Here is a 25948-nt window from a genome sequence, read left to right as displayed (position 1 = left end):
GCTTTACCTATTAAGCTGCCAGCAGTCCACTTAGATTCACTTGTTTTAATAAGATAAAAATCATTCACTGCCCTCTCATCAGCAGCAGTGGATAAATAGACAGAGCCTAAAGTACCTAAGCAGTTTGTATTGGTGGACAGTACCTCCCCCAACCACCTCTCCAATTTGCAAGTCGCTGCCGCAGGGCTAGACAACATTAACGGGTGAGACTTTGGATAAACTGACGGGACATTGTGACTTTTGTTGGACTAACTAAACCTTTAAGTAATATTTTCATTGGTTGGTTGAGCCTTCATTATGCAATACCATCACTGCCTCATGGCAGAAAATTGTATCCAGCCAGTAATTGTGCAAGTGTGACGTTTTAGGATCAAAATAAAGAAATACAAATAAGGATTTGAGTTTTTGCATTTAGAATAACAATAACCTGATCCTAATTGATCCATCACTTATGTGACTCCGTATTCATTAATCTAATCATGTTATACATATTAACATAAGACAATATCAGTGATCAATGCATCCATGTTCCTTAAAAGGTGCATAAATCAAACATTTTTCTTTTTCTCCAAACAACTACCTAATAAGGCTATCAACAAACACCCTGTTGATAGGAAGTTAATATCTGCTGGAAGATCAACTGTGGCACTGTGAACAACACGTGTGCAGTTCACTTCACAACTTTGCAGTGACTGTCCCCATCTGCGCTACAGACAGCATGTTCACTGTTCAATCACAGTTATAGAAGCGTTTTAGCTTTATGTTTGGTGGGTCAAGGAACAGTAACCATTTTCAGCGCTGCACATGCACTAAAAGATACACACTGCTGCATTGCTAAATGTGCCTTGCATTATCCTCATTCACAACTTCAAACAGATCTTACGCCCACGAGGTTAAAACAGCAGTAGTGTACTTCCCACTCCGACTTTCTGACACGAGATAATGCAAATTGCGCTTCGTTTGCATGAAGCACAAAAGCCCACAGTGCATATGAAGAAATGTGCTGTAGCCTTAAGCGCAGCCAAGTTTGAAATTAACGAAAAAAAAAAAAGGATAAGAGCTAACTAAGTTTGCTTTGCTGAAACTGACATATAATCCTCGTAAATACAACTACTCAGTGACCGAGACATTTCATAACACATTTCAAAGCATTCATTTCTTCAAAGCCCAGAGCAACAATTTCAAACTAGTTTTACCTTTAAAATTAATTCTGACTGATTGGAAAGGGATTTATTACATCTTTCCAATGACTAACTGCTTTAGACGCCGGGACCCTCTTTCTAACTGAGACTGACCTACTAAAGTGAATGGAGGCCACATGACCCCCAGCTGGCTCATCACAACAAACAGGGGCCTTTAACTCCATTTAGGCCTAAAACTTAATTCAACTGTGCAGCAAGCAGCCCCCTCGAGAGGGTAAAACTCATAAAATATATCAGTTACCCAGGTGGGTCTTTCTCGGCTTTGTAAGTGTAAAACGGCGCTGCTCGGTTGCATAGTATCAACTTATTATTGGCAGCTACTGCTAAAGGCGACCATAGCCCTGCACAACTGCCAATAACTATTAGCATTTTAACCCACATAGTGAACAAAAGAAAGCCAGCCGAAGCTCTTTAAGGTCCGTAAATTGCACTGCCTGTATAATCGCTTAATGCAACAGCAGCACATAGGCACATATCAACCATTTCATTTTAAGGAGCTACATATCATCGTGTCCTGACGCAAATGTATTCCTAGCCAACGCTGGCTAGCTTCTGCTTAGCTACTTCCATATCTGCATTTAGAAAGGAAAAAAACAAAACAACAACGACGGAACACACTCCGTGAATAGACGAGAGTATGGTCTCTGCAATTTACTAAAATAAATATAAGTAAGGAAATATTACCTCCTGCGGCAAACTATAGCCCTGTCCCTGTTTCGTTCAGTCGTTTTAGTTTCGTTTAGAACAGATTCCCTGGATCGATTTTCTTCTAGCATTAGCTTGCTGGGCTTGTCGTTGAGGACGCGCCTACTTTCACCAATTGCCTTCTGAGTGGTTTAAACACGTGATGGACGGTTACTAGGAAACGTATGATTGGTTTACTCGGTTACCGACACGCAGAGTAACCAATTAAATCAGACGTTTGCTATTCCATGGTTTCCGTGGCTCTCACGCAACCAATGTGTACGTCACGCACGTACACACTGCCGGGTTTGCTCAAGGTTGCTATGCTCCGTTGGCCAAGAGAAAAATAAAATACCCTCAGAGCAGGGGTAAACACGTTCAGCCGTCCTGACTACACTTGTATCACTTTTCAAGTTTCATATCTAAATTGTAAATGTTAGTGTTAGGACAGCTTCCCACCATGACATTATAATTAAATGTAAAGTCACATATCAATTTCGAACATTGTTTTTCATTTAAATTCCTACTTTAACTAAAAACTGTGAAAAGGGTAATATGTGCCTTCCCCCCCCCAAACATTTCCCCCCAAAAACACGTGTCAAATTTTTTACTTTATTGAATAACACTGAAAATGCATTGACAAAAATTCTGCACAAAATATGTGCAATTCTAAAACTACATATCAAAACTACAGACTAAAAAACAAAACAAAAAAAATTATACAATTTCAGAAAATATACATTTCCCAGTCTATGCAAATATTTGTATCTCCATCAAAACCCGAAGTGCTGGCACGTGGATAAATAACACACTGCTGCTGAAACTCACTGAACTGCATTTATAAAAAAGACAAAAGGCAGTAAAATTCAGTTTAGTTGAATTTCAGGATCAGCATGTGGAATTTCCTTAACATGTAAATCAAGCATTTTCTGTTTTGTTTTTGTTTGGTTTTTTCCTTAAATGAGGTCAGATAACACAGGTGACCACTGGAGACACAAAAGGCTGACTGAACACCCCCTACATAGATGGCAGAAATAAGATTATAAAAAGATGAAAAGTACACTTTTAAACTTTAAGAAAAATACAATTTTCTAGACAAATACATTTACGTGTCAGGGACATCTAGAGAGCTTGATAGATGGGAGTTCTACATTAAACTCTTGGTTAAGCACTGCTTTTTCTTTGGACTTTAATAAAGTGAATCTTTTCAAAACAAGGGATATCCAAATCTATGCCAGAGGATAAAATTTCTTTAGTAATCTATCACGTTTGGCATCTGAATGTTTTATCAAATTCATAAGAACTTTTACAAACTTAATATACAGCTAGAAACATTCCTGTATCAAAACATTCAGGGAACTAGTATAGCTAGAAAATCCAACATCTGATGACTAGGCTACTTGGCCTCAGACTCAAGTGCAGGAACACAAAACTGATCTGGGTCAGTTTGCTCTTGAATGTTGGATATCATCTATATCCAAGAGAAACAGTGAGATTTTAATCATGTAATCAAGCCAGGAAAAACAAACACAAACTTTTTAAAATCTCAACTGCGTGATCAGAATTAAGACAAATTGCACCAAAATGAGGGCCAACCTCACAGCAAAGCAGAACAGACTGGATGATAATAAAATCCTTGAATAATTACAAAAAAAAAAAAAAAAATCTTCAAACAAGTTGGACAGAATGGCTTAACCACTTAACATCCTCTTTTAAAAGAGCTAAACACAGATATTTAGTTTAAAATGATACAATTTACATCATGGATAACATTAGCATTAGTTAATGAAATAGACTGAAGCACTTGGAATTTAAAAAAAGAAAAGAAAAAAAAAGTCGAGGTTGAAGGTATTAATGGAGTAACGGTACAGCCAGTTAAAGGGATTTTTAAATTTATCTTTTAACACCACATCATTGCAGATCCAAGGTGATGATATTATTGAAGTCCACAAATATTGCAGTTTTATAATCATAGAATATATTAAAAGAAACTGATTCTTTATTGCCTCTACTGAAAACGGCCCTTACAGTTTACGTCTCATTTCCTCGAGGGCTGAGTAAGTAGCACCAATGATCACCGCCCGTTGCTGTACCCTGGGAAAAACTGATTTAGAATGTCTTGCAGGGATTTGTTGACCGACATGGAGTAGTTCTTGCCCAGGTCGTGCCTGCAGGCCGGGCAGGTGTACACCTCTGCTTTGAAGGACCGCTGAAGGCATTCCTGAAGGAAAAAAAGTAGAACAAGTTCTTGTTAAACAATAGCAGGTTTTGTTAAATAACAATTTGTGATGCATTTATCAGAGGTGTTAGTAGATCAAAAAGATACTCTAAGCACCAAAGCAATCAATGCTATCACTGCAATACAATAAGTTTTCACAACATCACTCATTAAAAACATCCATATAGAGCCTTTCAACATTCTCAGCAAACCCCATTATAATACCTCGCTCCATACGGCAAACAGCTACACCTCCAGCCAGTCTGCCAAATTTCTAATGTTCAAAGACGACACCACCCTAATCAGGCTCTGATAAAGAGGAGTCTGACAATCTAGTGACCTGGTGCAGAGAAAACAACCAGGAGCTCAAAGTAACTGTGGCAATAACAGGACTTCAGGAAGAATCCAGCCCATCATCATGCATCGCTGCCAGTGGACACTTTCCTATTCTGGGAACAATTATCTCTCAGGACCTAAACACACAACCTAATCAGCTCCCTTATCAGGAAAGCAGCAGAGGATGTACCTCCTGTAGCAGCTGAAGAAATTCAACCTGCAATGGTGCTACAGGAGGTACCATTAGTGAATGAATCCATAAAATATCACAACTAGGTGCAACAAAACTTTGTGAACTCCATTACTAATAAATGCTTTGCATTCTGCTTTATTTGACAACATTATTCTGTTAAGTAGCTTACTACGTGACAACTATGAGGAATACAAAAGTTAATATGTAAAGGTTTAAAGCTAAAGTAACAAGAGCACCCCTGAAAGGCAAGGGCTAACATACTTCAGTCAGTCTGTTTTTTTTCCCCCCATTACAAGGTGATGATGTCGGCCTGTTATGGAGTCACGGATATCGTTGGGCATCAAATTGCAAAAATAAAGTGTGTAGTAAAGCAGTTGATATATTACTCTACATGATTTCTTGGAATTTTTTCCAAGGTCAACTTTGACCTTGGACACTAACAATAAAGGTTAAGGTCAAATGATTAACCAACCTAGTTACTCATGTCTCCTAATGGCCTAGTATATTGTTGTGAAGCTTGAAGATTTTGTATTACTGTGATAGAAAATTGAGATGAATAAAGTGTTTACTGATTTTCACATTTAAAAATGACCTTGACCCAATTTCTAGCAAAAATAAACCAGTTTTAGCTGTTACTGGTATCTACTATCACACAAAATTTAAACATGATCTCTACAACATACTACAGAATAAATATTACCAAGTGGTAAATTTATTAGAGCAACAACTCTAGATTCGGGACATTAGTAGTTTCTTACCCTGCAGACATTGTGTTGGCACTCTGTGGTGACGGGCTGATAGACCACTTCTTGGCAGCAAATGCAGAGGAAAACTTCTTCAACTTTGTTCAAGAATTTCTGCAGAAAAAATAAAAATAAAAATTAGATCAGTTTTATAGACAGTTTCAGTGGTTTTTGTTTTACGGAGGAACACAGGCTTCTTATTTCAAGTTGCATTTACTATGCACATAAGTTTGAAATTTGCAAGTGATTACACTTGCAAAAGCACAGTGTGGTTTTAAAATGTTGCACTAAGAGGTTCCACCCAGCAGCCAACTGTCACACAAACCAATAATATTGGTAAAGTGAATGGTTTTTATAAAGCACTTTTCTACTTTGAGCATCAAAGCACATTCACCCATTCATACAAGCACTTTCCCAAATAGTAAATTCAGTAAATGTTTACAAAAAAACAACAACGACAACAAAACACTATTAAAACATTGTGGTAATTTGAACAAATGTACAGATATTCTTACCGGTCCAAGTGACAGTGACTCCATGGCTTCATCCCACAGCTTCTTGTTTAGCTTGTCATTTTTGATGAGTGCCTTTTGCTCCTGGGACAGCTTGTACATCTCTACCTTGACTTTCTTAGGAGTTTTGGCTGGTGGGGTCTTTGAGGATTCTAAGAGAAACAAAGACATTTTCCATTAATAAGCAGCTTCTAGGATGCAATTTTAGTTAAGCTGCTACATAAAAACAATGTCAAATACATGAGCAATATCATGTTTTTTACATTTTCCAAAAACAAAGCACAGTTATGATATTAGCAACTTCCACATAGACAAACAACATACCGCTGCCCTGAGATTTTCTCTTCCTTTTAGCCTTGCTGGGTGTCGCCTCCTCTTCCACTTCATTTTTGTTCTCTTTCTCTTTCTGATAGCCTGCAGGATACTGGAACAATAAAAGTAGTTTATTAGTTTACACTACAACAATATGTAACAGTCAGCAGGTAATTAATGAATTGAAAACATCTAAGATGTAATGCATTTATTTACAAGGCTACATTAAGTGTATTACATTAAACTTAATATTTTTAGTAATGCAGAAGCTCATTTTCTCAACAAAATACAGAAGAACACAATGTTTATTTTATCCAGCACCAGGACTAAAAAATATCCACCATTGCTGAAAAGAAACAAACAAAAAGTAAAGAAATTAAAAAAAAAAAAAAAAAAAAAAAAAAAATTGTATGGACAATATAATCTAATGATCTCTACCTGCATGGTGAGACCCAGTTTCTTGATACGTTCCTTGCCTTCTCTGGTCCATGGTGCTGGTTCGTCATCATCACGCTTTAGCAGGTACCGCCAGACCAAGAAGCCTGATTTTCCTTTGTCTGGCCAGTACTTCACCACCTAAAGTAAGACAAAGATCTCAAGTAAAACTAAAATAGTTGCAATATTGTGAAATCACTGCAGATTTTTTTACCAAAGGCAAAAAAGAAATTCTAGTTTTCCTTCATACCTTATATATTCCATCGTATCTGTTCCCTTCCTCGGGGCAGTATTTACTGTGCTTGCGTCCCTTGCAGCTGCGTACTACTCTAACTGGTTTGCCTGCCTTCCAGTTTTTGGCTTCTGCTCCATTTTTGTCATTCACAGGGATGTTGCAGTTGAGAGCCAGCGCCCTGATGAGGCCCAAAAACAGATGATTTACATATGCAAAGGAAGATCTAAGCAGACAAATTGAAAATTAACACCAGTAAGTTTTTATAGCCTTGTCATACCGGTTCATGTGTGTAAGTGTCTGATCGCATGATTGCTCCGCAGTCCTCTTGTTTCCAGACAGATCTCGCCCACCAGAGCCAGTGTAGGTGAACTCATTACCATCATCCTATAGTTTAAGAAGCACCAAAGATATTAAAAACACTAAACTTCACAAAGTTTCTCATCAGGCTATTGCATAAAATAAATACAGTGTTTTCAAATATAACTGCTAACACTTGAAAAGCAGTATTATTTGACACCATTTTGATCAAAACAACAAACAGCAAGCTCCCCCCCCCCAGTAACATGTTCTCACTACTTTGCTTTTCTTTATAGAACATACAAAAACATACCACATCATCCTCATAGCCTCCTGCCAGGACCAGAGAATAGGCACCATCATTGCTCCTGCCATGAATTCCAGCTACATGAGGCCTATGAACACCAGATTCACTGACCTAAGGGTGGGAAATTAAACAGTTATTATTATTATACCATTATTATTCCAAGGTACAGGAATAAGTCATCACAAACGATGATAAGCCATGAAGTGAGGAAGGAAAAGAAAACAAACAAAAAAAACAAAACAGACCTGGACTCTGAACTTCCATAGGGAACCGACAGGAATGCCAGGGATTGGGCCGTAGTGATTGGATGGAACAATGGTGCACTGTTTGGTTCGACCGACACAGGCCATACCCTAAAATAGGAGATAAGGCAAATCATTTATGATGTGTAATTGTCATTCCCATAATGAGGAAAAAAAAAAGCTGATAAGTTTAAGATTCATATTGTGTTAGCACTCACCTTGCCCCAGTCCCTTTGGCTCGAGGAGCTAGCAGAAGCCATCTTAGCTTTCTTCTTGCTCTCCTTCAGCTTCTCTCCAGCCAGCACAACCTCACTGACATCATTACGACAACCTGGGCAATACCTGCGAAATGTAAAGTAAAAGGTAAACCCGAGCCTGACACACTGATGATAATTTTTTAAGTCTTCCATTCTAACATTTGATGATTTTGTGGCTCTGTTCAATTTTAAATGAATGCTGGATTTCTGAATCTACCTACCAGTCCTCATCCTCAGGGATGGTGGTGAGTGGAGGATTCAAACAGTAGGTGTGATAGGCCATGTCGCATTCATCGCACAGCAGCTGTTTGTCAGGATCCTGCTTGATGCCGCAGATGTGGCAGTTACACCAGCGACAGTTCTTTTTGGGATCATCTTTACAGTGCTTGCACTCAGGTCCATTTGATCCTGAAGATTGCATTCATTTTGATTATGCATTTCATTCTGCAACATTCCTTAGTGAAAGGTTAAGTTCAGATTTCTAGATTATGACTACTGCTACACATCTTTGCAATTTTAAATGCAGTTTTTAAACCCACTTTTTAGTGGACTCTCAGATCCAGCAGGGGCGTCACCCAACGAGCCAGGCTCCTCAATTTTGTAGATTTCAGTGACGAACATGATGCGGCAGTCATTAAGAGAGTCACCAGCATCACTACATTTTAAACAAAAAACATAAAGGAGCCTGTTAGAATAGTCAAACAATATAATCTAACTTCCTCCTGCTTTCCATGTTGTCCAAGCTTAAACAGAAGGTAAAAGAAATGACAAACATGAGGATAACAGGAAGCTTCCGATGCATGTACAAAAAGGTTAGTTATATTTTAGGTCGTCATCAACACAAAACTAAACCCGTTTGATATCAGATACAATAATCAGACGTAATGTTAATGAAAGCCATTTATCCTCCAAACGACCATACACACAGTTGGTTAAACTGTCAAAAATTGTTTCAGTGGCATCCACTGATACCACAGCAGGAAATTAGCTTCTACACACCTGCTGCTGCGGCATTCAAAAACCAAACTATGAGATACTGTTACAACAGACCTAGTGAAATGTTCTTATATGTGACAAGTCGTAACAGATGCTACAAAGCACAACAACTCCAACTTGTATGCAACGATGGCCTTACCCAAGGATAATCTTAGCATAGATCTCTCGCTGGGTGCGCGTCTCCCGCTTCCTCTGGATCTCAGCATCATACCAGTAGCCACGTTCCTTGGGCTCATCTGGGTTGTAGTTAAGCATGACAACCATTCCTGGCTCCAGCTGGTGCCACTGGTACACAGTACGAGCACGTGGCCGAACGTCCTTTGCCAGCAGCTGAATCACACCATTCTCTGCATAGCTGTGAAAGTAAAAACGATGAATGATTTTGCAATTCAAAGACAAGCAGTGCTGCAGCATGGCCAAAACATAAAAAACATGTCTGAATAGTAAGGACCAGTAGTCATTGCAGCAGGTTTGAACCAATACACCATTCACATGAATGTTCCCTCCAACACTAATGTGCTTGCCATCTAATAAACAAGAGCACCTTTCAATGAGGGCACATATCAACAGAGCAATGCCTTCCCTTTATATATATATTGTACTTATTTAACAAATGGGAAAACCTGTTTCATTGTACAGTCTCACTGAGCAAAATGAGAACTTACAGTTCAGAGTCCGTAAAAATTTTTTTAAAAAAACATTCTTCAATGTAACAACTGCATTGCTCGCAGTATCAAATTTAAACAGGACCATCAGTTTTCATCTCCAGTGTGTTTGAGAAGAGCTTTTAAAGTAGCTTACATCGTGTCAATGTATTTGTTAGGATATTTAGCTGCATCTTCTTAGATCTTTCAATTAACATTTTCACTGCTGCAACAAGTTGGTTTGTAGAATTACAACACCTGACCCACTAAAACCAAAATCAGAGCTCAAACTGCTGAATGATGACCATTAGTACAGAAACTCTGCTCTGTGCTGCTACATGACAAATACTGCGTTGATACAGTGATGTGATGGGCGGAAAGAAAAAAAAAATTAGTCATTAGTACGAAAAATGATTCTTACTCTTCATATTTGACATGGTACAGTATATCCTCAGCTGGCTCTGCCTCTGCAGCCTCTTCTTTGGGCGTCTTTGTAGTCTTGGTAACGTTTACAATCTGGGCCTCAAACCATGCTCCCATGTTCAAGTCTCTTGCATCCACCAGCTCATTGATCTACACACACACACACACACACACACACACACACACACACACACACACACACACACACACACACACACACACACACACACACACACACACACACACACACACCAAGAGTTAGCAAACTTTTGACACTTTAAAACTGCAGTCACTTTTTCAGAATAATTCATAAAATGTCTTTTGACTATTCCCCACCCAAAAATAGTTTAAGTTCACTACAAAGTGGCTCATTTGATGTCTTGTAAAAATGAAACCTTTGCACGCTGCCCTTTTTGAAGCTTGGACAACAGAACTCATTCCATCCACTCCATGCACATGTCATCCAAACTGCCTACTTTTGTAGACAATTTGGAAGACCATCACAATCACATCAGAGGGAAAGTGAAGACAGCAAATCCTAAACTGCATCCAGAAGTCTCTTACTGATAAGATAAAGTAAAATATAATATTGCATAAATGCACAGAATGCATATTAAAAAAAAAAAAAAAAAAAGATATATATATATATATATTTTTTTTTTTTAAACAAACATCTGGAGTAGTCATTGCTTACACGACTTTTTCGGGCTACATATTCCCAATTTATCTTATCCAATTTCTCTTTGCATTGTGTTTTGAGTTTGTTTTTTCTTAATCCCTATCACTTTTTTTTTTAAGATTGTAGCCAGAAACATCAACATCACAGTGGTAGCAGTTCTACATTGTATCGCCACCCTACCACAGCTGGCTTAAACAGGAAGTAATACACATCACATTCAATGTGACCACAGTCTTTAGCGCATACCTTGTAAAGTCCAAATCCAGGGTCGATGAGTTCTGGGGCGTTTGTCTGTGCAGAGGTTCCCGCCGTCTGACCTTCTGTCTCGCCATGAGTCGAACTCTTGTCACACTCGCTCTGGGTTGAGCCGCAGCCAGAATCAGAGTCTGAGAGCTCTGCCTCTTTGTCCTTGCTCTTGACGACATCAACAGGGGGCAACTGCTGCCTAACAAGCAGCTGCACTATATCATTTAGGCCTACATTGTAATCAAATATAGTATGGCCATCTTCCATCTGATATAAACAGGAAAAAAAAAATTGTAGATATCATTTATAGCATTTTACATTTTGTCTGTGACTAAATGCTAAAGCAGGGCTGACAATTGAGCTACAACCATCACTGAGATCATTTCAGCTACTGCACTAAAATGTAATAAAGTCATTTATTAACACCAACCATGCTGGCTCACCTGCTTGCCCCGGTAGAAGAGTCTCTGTCTCTCTGGCTCCACCTTGAAGATCTCCATGATTTTGAGACGCAGCTCGTCCACCTTGGTGAGTTTGGACAGGGAATCCACCCGATGGGTTTCCTTCCCATCCATTGTGCGGACTTGAATCCACATTGCAGCTGCCCTGTGTCAACAATCAAACACCACTCCCATTATAGCTAGTTATTTTCAATAGCACACTAATAACAAGTCTTTCCTGAAAGATTTCATTTCATCTTTTAATCCAGCAGTAGTACACACTCTGTCATAGTACAAATAGAAATGTGAGAGGAGTGCCATGCTCGTTTTTTCTGCAGTGAAGTTTAAATGAAAAACCAAAACATATCTGCTAATCATTTGTATTTAAATGCATTTCATAGTGAATAGTACTACATGGTACATATTTGAGCTTTATCTAGAAAGATCTGAAGGTGTGAACCAAACTTTCGGTTTCACCATTCACTGGAGAAAAAAAAATTATGACAGTCATTTTCTCTGCTAGCTGCATTCATTAATAAAGAATGTGTTTGCTCTAAACCAAATTGTTGATATGTGCATTTGTATAACATATCAGAAGACAGACAATTATCATCAACTTGAGCTTTATTCAGACAACAGCCAGACTGATATCAGCATATAACAGATATATTATATCAAGAAATATGTTATAAGATAAGGAACCAAAAATATGATTTGGCTCATTTTTGGAATCAACGCAACTACTTCGTTTATCCAGCAGAGAGCGCCCAGAGACTATTTACATTGATCACAACTGTCTGCAGCACATGTAGCAGAATACAAACAGTGGAGCAGATGGTGCTGTTAAATTTGGCATTTTCTACATAGTAAGGACCTTATTCATTTGCTAAATACATTGCTGTAAAGTTAAACAATAACCCCACCATTTCCCCTTTTAAATATAACTATCTCTGTATTTATATATGTGTGTGTATATATATATATATATATATAAAATTCTGTAACCTCTGTCGGTGCTGTGCTTTTGGAAACCGAATTTCCCAGAGGAACCCACCCGAGGGATTAATAAAGTTTTATCTTATCTTATCATGTTCTGTGCATATATGGAAATTACCATTCAGTATTTCCTTATCAGGACCATTGCCCCCTAAAATAAATAAATACGCGCACACATACATATATATATACATATATATATATACATACATACACATATACATATATACATACATACACATATATACATACATACACATATATACATACATACACATATATACATACATACACATATATATATACATACACATATATATATACATACACATATATATATATATATATATGCAGTATCACTTGTGCTTTAGATTACGCAAGTCATATAAAAATTTGTTTCATAATTATTTCTAAATATTAATTGATTTTCTTACTGTATGTTACGTTTTTGTTTGCTTTCGCATTGCTGAATATTTTTTTTCACGAGTTTATATGATAATCAAATTCTCATCTAACTGAGAAAGTTGCAGTGATTCAGAATTTGCATCGTAAAAAGCTCTGCGTGGAAGATTGTCAAAACACTACATCTGCAAAATACATCCCTAGGATTGGCTGTTTTTGTTTAGTGATCACAACAAATTAAGACGAAACGGTCTCCAGCAGCAGAAATATGACCGTCTCCCCTCCCTACTCAGTGCATTGTACTGCTGTCAGCACTGTCACTTCAACAGAATATGAGAAAAGGGAGGGAACGGGCTGATTTAAATACAGTGCGGGAAACTAAGCTGTAGGCCACTCCCAGTTCTTTTAAAAGCACATCCGGACGCGAGGGAGCGCTAGCCAACAATGTGCCTTCGCTCCCTGACAATGAAACATACCTAAATACCAACTCGCATGTACTTTTAAACCGATTATTATAATACTACAGTGGCTTTTTATCCGCATATGTCGTCCTTTGTTGTTACAAAACAGCAAGGGGCCAGCTAAGCGGGGGTTGCGCGTTTACTTCAGCGCTCTCAGCTGAGATCCTGTTCGCTCTGCTGGCTCGAAATAAACCAGCCGCAGTCAACAAAACATAAGTCAAAACCTCGAAAACAAACTACTTGTTCCCATCCAAGGGGTACCATTTTGCCTGCGCAAATTAATACGTTTAAACGATGCTGACGAAAATGAGATTCACGTCACGCCACACCAATCCAGCCACACAGGAAAATAAACAGCCCGACGTTAGCTTATTTGTTTTTCTTAAAGAGAAGCAGTGAAGTTGCAAAGCTAACTCGGTTTACACATTTTTTGCAGATTATGTGGACGTTCCGAAGGATAACAAGTTAAAAGTTCACAAGTTCATCGCCCACCCATATCAGTGCTTAAAGCAAACCACGTTACAATTTATTTTGCAGAGCTTTTAAATACTATATTAGCAAAAGGAAGCCAGAGTACAGTCAATAGCTCTAATACTGTCCCGAAGATTATCAGATTTGACTAATTTTGACGTTTACACTTGACTGGTTGAGTAACTTGGTGCAATAAGCCAAAAAGAAAGGAGGTAGGACTTTGCCAAGTTAGCTAACCTCAGTTTGCTAGCAACTGGGTGACTAAATCAATGAGAACAATTTTTAAAAAGTAATTAAAAAACGCTGAAATTCACTTTACCTGTTTGTCCGTCCAAGCAAAAACAAGAAATTTACTTTTGAGGGAAAACGTGCACGTTTTCCCCAATTAACTCCTTAGAAGGGATGGCACGACCAATTCTATGCCTTGGTGGAGATTGATCAATGACTTATTCTTCAAGACTTTGATATCCCGCCTGCTCTCGCACTTCAGGTTCACCATTGGCTACTTTCCTCTAACCACATCGTGTCCATTGGGTAACAGAGCTGTCAATCTGGAATGTGACTGGATCTTATCATCAGCGCGCGAAACGACAATCTCGTGAGTACAACTGCCCTCCGAGTATTTATCGCGAGATTATTCGGCGCCATGTAAAACCGGTATCCCGGAGAGACAGATGGTGCTTCTGGTAAACAACTTCACTGATAGAGCTTTTTGATTGTGTCTGAACTATCACGGCTTCGTATTTGTGTTTAGAAATAGTTTCCAGTCTTCAAACTAATCAACTAAATGCATTGAACCTTTTGGTGGACTTTAATAAGCAGACCACCCGTTAGACTCCTATGATTCAGCTTAATTAATGATGTGCAATTAAGATACCTCCCCCTCATTTTGGCGGGAGCCGAAAGTTAATGAGACCAACTCAGTTAAAGCGCCTGAAAGCATGGAAAATGACAAGTGTATGTGGGAGGAATATGTGCTTTTGCGCACACTTGAGGCATGCTGTTTGTTTGCCTTTGAACTTGACACGTAAATAGCCTCCACTGTGCAATAAACTCCGTCCTAAAGCGCGGTTTATGTTTGTTCAGTATGGAGTAATGCGTTTGAGGTCACCTTCTGACCAACTGATCTGTGTATATGGCCATGACGTCAATCTTTAATAGTCAATTAAAAGTATTTATTTTAATGTTTCAAGATTATTTATTTTTCCTAGTTCCCGTTAAGGCACGATTTATTGTCTAACCCAAATCTCTTTTAATCACTTTAAATAAATGAGATGGGAAAAAATGCAGTGCTGACAAATATCTTTATTACCACATATTAGATATTTCTATTAAAAAAAAAATAAGCACTATGTGCAGGTTGCAAAATAAACTACAATACATGTGAAATATAAATAAATTCCAGTCAGTAGCGGGCATAATTATTTCTGTCCATCAAGTTTCTTCTACTTAACGAGTTCAGGGTTGTAGGGGGATGAGGCTATCACAAGGCAGAGGCTGGGTACATCCTGGACAGGCTGCCAGTCTGACACAGAGTCTTACATTTATATATACAGACAATTTAGAATCATAAAGCCCAACCCACGCGTTTTTGGACTGTGGGAGGAAACCAGAGTACTTGGTGAGAACCTACGCAGCCGCAGTCAAACTTCATACAGAGAAGGGCCCACTATGCTAGGGGAAAGGGGGGGAGGGGGGATTTTTTTTTAAAAACAAAGGGTGGTAAGTGAAGCAAGCCATAAGGAAAACACAATACAACCAGCAGAACAAGTAAATAACACGAGCAAAGCAACTGAAACTATACATGGAAAAAAAAACAGAAAGCAGAAGTTAACACAACTGGAACCAGTTCCTCCTTTGAATGTGATAAAAACAAGAAAATTGACTACTTTGAAGATTCTTTATTTTGACAGATGTTTTAAAAATCTAAGATGCGTTGCCACAAGACCCAGAAATGTGAAAAGTGTTAGATATACACCTGCATACAAAGCTGAATTTTTGGTGAAAGTTTTACTTGCACTTTGTGATAACGACAGTCAGTTAAAAGCCAACTGCTCTAAAAGAAGCAGATAAAATCTTGCATTTAAGAGGTCAGAATGTTACCCTACTTACTACCCTAGTTCTTGAATTGTACTGTAGTCACAGGTGTTTTAAACTTTCTCTTATAGCTCATTTCTGTTCTGCATTTGCACCCATTCCCTCTTCAGCAACATTGCGCTGCCACCAGTTGCTGGTTTCAGTGGGATGTTGCACTGCTATAGCAACCACTATTGACACAGTTTGAGAATCTATGGAATGGATCAGTATGATTACAGGGAGGAAAAATCGTTTTTTTTTTAAATAATATTTTAAAATAATGTCAACAAACTTTTCTACCCTTTTTAAATCAAATTTAGTCTATATACCTACAGTGGTGTCAAAAGTGTTTCCCCCCTTCCTGATTTAATATTTTTTGTCATGTTTCAGATCTTGAAACATTTAAATATTAGACAAAGATAACATGAGTAAACACAAAATGCAGTTTCTAAAAGAAGGTGTTTATTATTAGGGAGCGAAACCAAATCTACATGGGCCTGTGTGAAAAAGTTATTGTCCCCTAAACCTAGTAACTGGTTGGGCCACCCTTAGTAGCAACAACTGCATCAAGTGTTTGCAGTAATTGGCAATGAGACTTTTACAGTGCTATAGAAGGATTTTGGCCCACTAATCTTTGCGAAATTGTTGTAATTCAACCATACTGGAGCAGGAACTGCCTTTTTAAGGTCGTGCCACAGCATCTCAATCAGATTCAAGTCAGGACTTTGCCTAGGCCACTCCAAAGCCATATAGAGGTGGACTTGCTGGTGCATTTTGGATAATTGTCCTGCTTCAGAACCCAAGTGCGCTTAGGCTTGAGGTCACAAAAAGATGGCTGGACATTCTGCTTCAGGATGATTTAGTAGATGGCAGAATTCTTGGTTTCATTTATCACAGCAAATCTTCCAGACCCTGAGGCAGCAAAAAGGCCTAAAACCATATTTTACTGTTGCTATGATATTCCTTTTCATAAATGCGGTGTTGCTTTTAGACAGATGTAATGGGACACAGACCTTCCAAAATCTTTAACTTTTGCCTCATCAGTCCACAGAGTATTTTCCCAAAAGTCTTGGGGATCATCGAGATATTTTCTGGCAAAAGTTCCTTTTGCTCTGCAGAGGTATCTTCTTGGAACTTTGCCATGCAGGCCATGTTTGCCCAGTCTCTTTCTTATGGTGGAGTCATGAACTCTGACCATAACTTAGGTAAGCGAGGCCTGATGTTCTCTGGATGTTGTTCTGTGGTCTTTTGTCAACTCTTGGACGAGTCGTCACTCAATCCAACAGATGTGCTCTTGGGGTAAATTTGGTTGGCCACCCACTCCCACTAATGGCGATCCTATTTAAGTGATTTTCTGATTGAGAACAGGTGTGGCAATAATCAGGCCTGGGTTTGGCAGGAGAAATTGAACTCAGCTTTTCAAAGTTATGATACACCACACTTATTCCCCTGAATAATAAAAACCTTGATTTAGGAACTTCATTTTGTCTCTATTTGTGTTTAAATTTGATGATCTGAAATATTTAAGTGTGACAAACATGCTTCTAGAAAACTTTGTGAACCAGGTCATTAGATTAGTTTTAGAGTAAATATTATTCATGGTATTTGATCGGTTTTCATTGTAATGATTTCCATTTTACAAATGTTTAGTTCATTAAATAAACCCATGCTGAGCCACTTTTTGAAAATAATCACTTAAAAATCTTCAGAAGCTGTTTACTATATCACGTATGAGAAGCACAGAGAGACTACCACAGTGTCCCATGAAATGCAGGGCTTTTTTTCTTTTAGATTATTTGAGTGTCTTAGAATTTAATTTTAATAAACAAAATGAGCATTTTTTTTAAAAAAAACTTTTTTTCACTTCTTAATCGTTCATGAACATCTCTCTGTCTTCTGCACAGTCCCCACTCTTGGGAGAGGAAATGAAGGAATAATGTTTTTCCTTTTCCTCTAAAGTCCCCTTACAAAGGGTCTTCCCCTTACACTGGTGGTGCAGCTGCAACTCCCAGGAGTGAATGTGTATGACTCCATAAACACGTAGCAGAGTTCTTGTTGAAAAAGTCCATCCCAGTATTGTAAACGGTTGCACACTAAAAGGAAAAGCACTGAGGAACGGCCATTCAGTTGTATGGTGTCTCCGGTGCAGTGGATCCTGGACAAAGCTGCTTGGCCGGCACTGAGCAGCACTCAGAGCTCAGGGAGGATGATAGGAAGTGTACATGGCAAGCCAAGTCATCCAGGAAATCCTTTTGTAACTTTGCTATTGCTTGAGAAAGCACAACGGGCAGCGACTGCACACATTGAAGGATGGAGTCCAGTTTCTTTTCCAGAGCCACAATCCTACTGTCCAGCTCACCACTTCGATGCTGCAGCTCTGATACCAGATCGTACATCATGTTCTGAGTCTGAAATCATCACCAACATGCTGAGGTCACTTTCAAGTATCAGGAGATAAGCAAGTCAGGGTTTCTCACTGTTTAGATTATTATAAAAGTCATAAAATGCAGAAAAGATAATGAAAAAGAGGCAAAATGTGGTTCATACTGGATAAAAATTACAATTCCTTGTGTCAAATTACTCTCAGCATCAGTCAGAGGGTAAAATTTCCTATTATATATTAGTAAAACTGAGGCAAATAAAAACGTTTGCACAAACCTTTGCAAGATCAGCAACTGTATTGGCCTGGTCAGTTAATTTCCTTTGCTCCATTTTCACTCGTCGCAGTCTAAAGTTGTAAACCAAAACTATAGTCACATTTGTGCTACAATAATATAAATGCAACATGCAGTAAATCCTAATTCACATAATCCAGAGCCACAAATTAAACTGTAACAGCATTTACTGAAACCCCTGATGGTGGCATAACGATACCTACTGGTGGATGGCTTGCAAGAATTTACGCTGATGGTGGCGTACTCTGGCATGGTCAATCTTCTTGACCAGCTTTGTGTTTTTGTAAATGAGCCATGTCTCTCTCAACACATTTGCTGCTGTGTTCTTGATCTGTGGAAGTATGTCAATGGAAAGGCAAAACAGAAATGTAGAGACATAAATGAAGCTTAAGTCAAACAGAAACTAAAATGAGCCTGAGTACTATAGGAAAGTCTTGAGCAATCCCTCATTTCTTTATGTTTTTCTGTGAAAACCTGCACGGAAATGCAGTGTTTAAAGAATAAACAGAGTTTGTACATTTCTAATGACCTGAAAAGTCAACATTTAGTATGACAATGCTAATTCTACAACAGAGATTAAACTGGCTTTAGGCAAACTTTCTCACATCTTCTTTGAGAATCTTTTAGAAATATTTCTCCAGGCCTCTTGACAGACTTTTAAACCTCTCCTTTAGATGTTGGCTGCTTTTTGTTATCATGATGATCCCACACTGTTTCAATAATGTTGAGGTCCAGGCTCTGAGGAGGCCAAAGTATGATATTGTTCCACTTCTATTGTTCACTTTTTTTTAGTGCATTTGTATTGTGTTTGGGATCATTGTCATGCTGAAAAATGAATCACATGCTTTCCAGATAGTATCAAAATCGGATGGTACTTTTCTGCCTTTCATAATTCAATCAGTTTTAACAAGACTGCTGGCTGAATTGCAGCCACAAGCCATGACAGAGCCTCAACCACGCTTAACAGATGGCTGTGGACACTCACTGTTGTATCTCTCTACTGACCTCTGCTGAATATATCGATGACACTTTAAATCAAAAATTTCAAATTTGGGTTAATCACTCCATAAAATCTGTTTCCACTGATTTTTAGTCCAGTTCTTGTTAAATTTGTTACACTTCAGTCTTTTCTCCTCATTTCTCTTCCTCAAGAAAGACTTCTACGGGTAGCTGCAATTAAACCCCTTTCTACTGAGATCATTTCTGAGGCTTCACTTAAAAGTAGATGATTAGATGATAGGCTAGATGAATATCACCTGAGCTCTTTCCTAGATTTTTGCCCTATTTCTTAAAGACATTGCTTTGAGATACATTTCATCTGTTAGTTTTGTTTTTTAGGCCTACCACTTGTTCTTTTGTTATCCCAAAAACTTAAGTTCACACTTCATACCATGCTAAGACATGACAAATTTTCAGTAATCGCCTTGTTGGGATTGTTGGGAATCACCTCGTTGGAGCAACTTTAAAAAAAATCTAATTGGAGGAAATTGAGGGTGGCTCAAGACTTTTGCGCAGTAGTGTATATGGTTAAAAAAGAGAAAGTGCTGTTACTTTTAAGACTGATCATGTAGTCTTAATATTAAAAATAAAGTCCAATCACTGCATGTGTAAGAACACACCTTTTTGTAGATTTGGGTATCCATCATAAAGTTGTGGACATGTTTCTCAGCTCTGGTGAGTTCTGATTTTCTTGCGACAACGGCCACGACTAAGGCTGTACAACCTGCTCCCTGATGAGAAGAAGAGAAGTGTTAGCATGACTGTGTTATTAGTTAGTAGTTAGCTAGTATAAAAACCACACCAATCATTCACGTAGGCCAGGATTTTAAAGGATTTTTAAACAGATATTTAATTGGGGTTATTCAGAAAAAAATCACTGTGAGTGATTTGCATATCTGCCTCTTCTCTACATGTGCACTGTGTTGGTATAAAACTCACCATAATTCCAGTTAACAGGCAAACCCCTTTTCCACAGTAGGTGTGAGGGACCATGTCCCCATAGCCGATGGACAGGAAGGTAATGGAGATGAGCCACATTGCTCCAAGGAAAGTGCTGGTTACTTCCTGTGCATCGTGATACCTATTTAAACATGACACCTGTCTGTAAAAGCAGTTTATGTTAAAGCTGGAGAGACTACCCTTGATTTAAGTTTCTTTCATTTTTATCCAGCATTTGTTTAACGCTGAAAATCTTCTTGATGATTTTTAAGTAACACATTTTTTAAAAAAAACAAAAACCTTTAAGATACCTTTCACAAACACGCACTGTCCACGCAGCAATGATCCAACAGGACACACTGAAGACTAGCAGCACTGTGCCAGGACAGATGGTCATTAGGGTCTTCATGACAAAACGAGTGTCAAAGTTGATCTTATTGAGTGCACCGATGCTGCGAGAGGAAGCGTCTGTGAACAGCTTGCTGTGCAGCAGCATGACCCGGCCAATCAGGTAGAGGCGAAGGAACATCGGCACAGAGAGGATGATGTCTACGTCGGCGTATGCCACCGATGCTGCATAGCTGAAGGCCAGTCGAGTCGTCCAGGTGAACACGTATTTCCCTGGGATTGGATGAATGGCACAGATGAGGAGCTCCAACACGATGAAGACAAGTCGCTCAAAAGTCATTGCTATCCTCCAATCGTCAGCCCCGTTGTCCACCATGAAGAGCTGTTGAAGAAAAGTAGCAACATTTCTAGACCGTGAATATGAAAGAATAATGAGTGATGAACTCGTTTTGTTGGGATTACAGTTTTTTGTTTTGTTTTCTTAATTTGGATAATTCTGACGAGATGAAAATGAATGTTTTATCTTCTGGTGTTTCTCAAAGAGACAATTTTAAATATATTTTTGGGGGTATTTTAACTTTTATCGTTATAGGATAGTGGAGAGAAGAGCTTGGATAAAGACACGTAGTAAATGGCCTCTGGGGAGATTTCAGGTATGTGGGTTGTCTGCTCAACCCCTTGAGCTAAACCAATGCTCCAATTCAGGGGGTTTTAAGACTAGTTTCCTTACTTCACGTGAATTATCTGATCCAAATGATAACGCAGCTCATGTTGGCAAAGTCATGGTTTGTTTCTTCATACCTGGATTTCCCTTGCATGGTACATCACAATGAGTCCCAGCAGAATAGCAGTAGAAATGCTGATCAGGCCTTTTAGAACATATGAATACATGGATTCCTGTAAATGGTAGAGACAATGACACAAAACTATTAAACTAATAAAAAGAAGACCATCTGTGAGTAAAACTGTTTAGGGGGCCCTCAAAGTTAAAACTTTTAATGGCACTATGTTGACGCCGCTTTCATTTGTTTGTTGAAACACATTTATTTGGAGACACTGGTGTTTCTGCTCTGAGTGTACCTTGGTGTAAAATCCCCTTGACAGCTCCGTCTCGATGACCATGACAATAATGCCAAACATCCCACAGACCAAGGCGTAGTCGCTCAGTTGTTTGCGCTTCCCAAACAGAGCTCTCCTCTGACCCAGCCTGTAGCTGATATCCTTGGTCTTCTTCGGTGGTGTGCTACCTTCCTCACCGTTGGTCTTACTGGAGTCTTCTCGGATGACTTTGGAAAAGGCGTCCTCCAGGATGGCACTGTGAAGAAGCTGGATTGGCTGCTGGCCTGAAGGAAGATCTGAAAAACTAGATCTCAAAGTGCCATGGCTGCTCAGGGGTCGGACTGCATCCCCGTTAAGTATGCCACTGCTTTGTAAGGCTTCGGGAGGCGGAGGAGTGTGTTTAGGAAGGGAGACTTTAGACCCCTGAGAGACTGTCTGCAAAATAAAATAAGACTGTCAACAACAAGCATGTAATATATCTGAAAGCATGTTACAGTGTATGGTTCAGTTAGAATTGGCATGGTATGGAAACACACAGGTTAGCTAAACCTACTTTTGATGGTTCCAATTTAAGTATGAAAACTAAACGTTTAAAGCAGCCGAATCAAAACATGCACCTGACTTTGTCGCTGTCTTGTTTTCTCATCCATTAAATCTTGAATCTCTAGGGAACTATACTGACTGATGGAGAAAGATGTGACACTTTTGTTGCCGACTGGTGTAGACGATCTTTTTATTTGGCTTGTCAGGGAGTCGTGAGGGAGGTGGTGGCACTTGAAGATGGTGGACGGATCTCCAGATGTTTGATCGCCTGCGATCAGGCAGTGGAACTCTTGCTTTCGCTGTTGCTGAACTAACAGCGGCTCTTTACCGAAAAGGTCTCTCCAGTTGACATCTGCACCAGCAGCAGGATGAGGCTGCTTTTGGAGTTTTTGTTTACACTCGACTGAGTCTAGAGGAATGTTGAACAAATTTGTTGCTTGGCTGCTGTCTTTCAGTTTATAATGATTGCAGGGCTGTTCTTTTCCACCTTCTTGGTTAGTGCACTGAGGCATGAAATGATCTTTGAGACGGTTTGTTGCAGGATTCAAAAGCTCACTTTGGTTTGTTTGCTGTAGTAAAACCTGGCAAGTAGTTGAAATGTGGCTGCTGGGAGAGAAAGGCTGAACATGTGGTGAACATAAAAGGCTTCTCTTAGCTGTTACCCTGGGAAGGCAGTCTTGGACCCTGTCCTGTTTTGACTGTGGCTGAAAACTAGAGGCATCAGGACCGGGACATCTACATCTGTCATTGTGGTTTGGATGTCCCACACTGGTGCCTGCTCTTTCTGCTGAGGGCGACTCATCTCCTGCGTTGCCAACATGGCCACAAAGGAGCAGCCAGTCCTCATCGCTTAGCTGCGATAAGGTTAGGTTTCGAGTTTTGAGTGGCGACATCTGGGCTGAACCTCTTGGAGGGCCGAGTCCATTGCATGTTTCATGGGGTGAAGATGAGACACAGCACTGGCTTTTCTCCTGTGGGGTCAAAGGTGTCTCAACCGAGGTTCCTCTGTATGGATCATGCTTCCCCTCAGGGGTCTTTATGGGAGGGGATGGGCATCCTGAGGTACAATGCTCATGGCCACCTTCGTGGAAGACTTCACCTGTTGAGTCAAGGCGCCGCGTTGCATTGGTGGGTTTAACCAGAATCAGCCTCATGGCATCAATGCAGGGCTGAAATGACACCATACACTGATCATTTTTGAAATGTCACCAAGAAATGAAACAAAGATCCTGAAATATAACTGAAAACATTTACACTGATCACTTTGGTTTATTTATTTATTTTCCCCCACAAAGTTCAAGAAGTGGTGAAAAGACTCAACTGCAGAAGGAGTTCATACATTCAAACATTATTGATTATGCAGGAAGACAGATATGATGGATGTATGGGTGGATGGACAGATGAAGAGGGATATTTCAATGTGAACATGATTTGAATGTTGCAAGTGGTCAGACTTACTTATACAGTCATGTTAACTAATTACCCCCTTACTGCTTGCATAGCAATTGGAAAGTAAGTCACAGAAAGATGCTTTTAATCAAATCCAGTTAATTAACTCATCAGTAAGTGTGAGCACCTCTATAAAAGCAGATGTTTTGGCAGGTTGTTGGTCTGGAGTATTCAGGTGTGTGTTGACAGAACATTATAATCTACAGTCTTGTGCCAAAGGTCAGACTGCGCAATGCGCAGGCCTCATTTAGCATGTTAAATGTTACAGCAGAGGTGTCAAACATCGTGCTTGGGGGCTAGAATCAGCCTTGCAATGACTTCAATCTGGTCCACTGGATAGCTTTGGAAAATCAAAAATGTACGTTTTATAAATATAGGACAGTCTGGGTAGGGATGTACTAAAAATATTTTTGTAATTTTACAATTTAATCATGTAGGAAAACTGAGATGTACTGTTGAAAATGCACGTCTTTATCTTATATTAAACATGTCAGGGATAAGATGTGTAGTTAAACGTCTTTACACCAACAGAAAGTGAAAGTTTCTCTCATCCGGCCCACTTAAGATCAAAGTGGGCTGTATGTGGGCCTCAGTGTAAAATGAGTTTGACAGTTTCCCTGCGTTAGAGTGCACAATTAGAAAAAACTGAACAAGCGTAGCTTTTTTGAAAGTTTCAGTCTTTTGGACAGACGAGACCAAAGTAGACATGTTTAGCCATAATGTACGGCACCACAATTGGAGACAAACAAATACAGCATACCAACACAAACACCTCACACCAACTGTCAAACATGCTGGTGGAGGGGTGACAAACGGGACAAATTCTGTCTCACAGAAACAGCATCGTTCAGAGGACGGTGATCACAAGCACAGCAGCAAATCTACAAAAAATAAAAGAATCAAGATTTTGCAATGCACCGGTCAATATCCAGACCTCAACCCAACTGAAATGCTGTCAAGGGATCTTAAGAGAACACAGTGAAAACAAATGAAGGCAAACCTCAATGAAGTGACTCAACAATGTAAAGAATTATGGGTTTACAATTCCTCCACAGCGATGTGAGAGACTCATAAATGATTACTTCAAATTATTTCAGCTGAAGGTGGTTCTGCACTACAACCACGGAGAAATAACTAAAGCTGTCAAATTAATGTGGCAAGTTTCACATTGTATACAACTGAGTGGTTGTGAAAAATTACAGCATAGTAATAAGGTGTAAATAATCAATCCTGAAGTACCATAGGCTACTTAAGTAGATGAACTTTCCACAAAGAAATCGATACCGACTGACTCCAGAAATAAGATGTTTCACAACTCTTCTGTCATTTAGGAATCTTTAGCTTTAATGAGGCCATTTGTTCAGCATGAAAGGAAAAAAAGTTCATCAAAAATAAATCTTCAAATTCAGTCTAATAGATTTTTTTTTAAAACTTATTGCTTTTTAAAATAGTTATTCAAGGCAATCTGACACTAGATTAAAAAAAAACATGTTCAGTCACAGGTTTGTGTTTTTTCTAAGGATCTGTCACAAGCAGATGTGAACCCCCGCTCATGTTTATTTACTGTGCATCAAAATCAGAAAGCCTCAGATAATAATACTGAGCAGACTCACACACTACATTACACTATAGCTATATAACTACAGATATAGATTCGGAGTTACATTAGTATCTTTAAGGGTTTGGTTTTCTCTTTTTTTCCTCCTTTTACAGGGTTGAATTTTAGTTGTAGAAGAAGTTAGACCATTTCAAATTTTTAAGGATATGATTTTGTTGATTAATTGAATAAAATCTAAATTCACAATACAAAAATGTGCATATCCATCCAGCCAACTATCCATCAACAGACTCAATCAAATGGTAGACCCTTAAATAAACCTCTGAATATATAATAAATAGTCACTTATAAACAAAAGGCATCTGCAGCAGCTTACCTTTACCTCCTTTATGACTTCAGCCAGTCATTTCCAGGAGAGCACTTAGTGCACAAGTGCTCCTTACCATCTTCTTCCATACGTTACTTTTTTTCCAGACTTGAAGAAGCAGGTTACAGACGGAAAGTGCTCCTGATTTGCAGAACACAAGTGTTAAGAAGAAAAGGAGCAGTCAGAGTGGGTGTTGGACACGGC

The 25948-nt window shown here is 39.0% G+C and overlaps 3 protein-coding genes across 3 annotated transcripts in view; all 3 read right to left on the bottom strand.

The window, feature by feature from the left end:
• Nucleotides 1–2043, bottom strand: part of kdm4b (lysine (K)-specific demethylase 4B) — a 44413-nt gene extending 42370 nt beyond the window's left edge. Inside the window, exon 1 of the mRNA XM_085246427.1 lies at nucleotides 1887–2043. The gene's annotated coding sequence lies outside the window, so the exon portion shown is untranslated. The remainder of the gene's footprint in view (nucleotides 1–1886) is intronic.
• Nucleotides 2044–2484: 441 nt separating this feature from the next.
• On the bottom strand, nucleotides 2485–14203 carry uhrf1 (ubiquitin-like with PHD and ring finger domains 1). The gene is made up of 17 exons (XM_085246302.1): nucleotides 14051–14203; nucleotides 11405–11567; nucleotides 10962–11228; nucleotides 10035–10186; nucleotides 9109–9324; nucleotides 8513–8628; nucleotides 8195–8381; nucleotides 7935–8058; nucleotides 7720–7827; nucleotides 7481–7585; nucleotides 7148–7254; nucleotides 6886–7048; nucleotides 6639–6776; nucleotides 6213–6312; nucleotides 5892–6040; nucleotides 5392–5490; nucleotides 2485–4107 (listed from the first exon to the last, which is right to left on the bottom strand). Exons 2-17 carry the CDS (start codon nucleotides 11555–11557, stop codon nucleotides 3961–3963), a joined length of 2331 nt encoding a protein of 776 aa, XP_085102428.1. The 5' UTR covers nucleotides 11558–11567; nucleotides 14051–14203; the 3' UTR covers nucleotides 2485–3960.
• A 748-nt stretch (nucleotides 14204–14951) lies between these two features.
• kcnn1b (potassium intermediate/small conductance calcium-activated channel, subfamily N, member 1b) lies at nucleotides 14952–25948 on the bottom strand. Its single transcript, XM_085247622.1, has 10 exons — nucleotides 25754–25948; nucleotides 22445–23539; nucleotides 21849–22262; nucleotides 21570–21665; nucleotides 20732–21150; nucleotides 20421–20562; nucleotides 20102–20212; nucleotides 18686–18813; nucleotides 18466–18535; nucleotides 14952–18215 (listed from the first exon to the last, which is right to left on the bottom strand). The coding sequence occupies exons 2-10, from the start codon at nucleotides 23522–23524 to the stop codon at nucleotides 17931–17933; spliced, it is 2745 nt and encodes a 914-aa protein (XP_085103748.1). The 5' UTR covers nucleotides 23525–23539; nucleotides 25754–25948; the 3' UTR covers nucleotides 14952–17930.

Source organism: Mchenga conophoros, linkage group LG15 (genome assembly GCF_057382185.1).
Source record: "Mchenga conophoros isolate Kocher_MC1m ecotype Shallow Benthic linkage group LG15, M_conophoros_male_GT1.1, whole genome shotgun sequence".
NCBI classification, from domain to species: domain Eukaryota; kingdom Metazoa; phylum Chordata; class Actinopteri; order Cichliformes; family Cichlidae; genus Mchenga; species Mchenga conophoros.
This window is presented reverse-complemented; position numbering and strand designations above follow the sequence as displayed.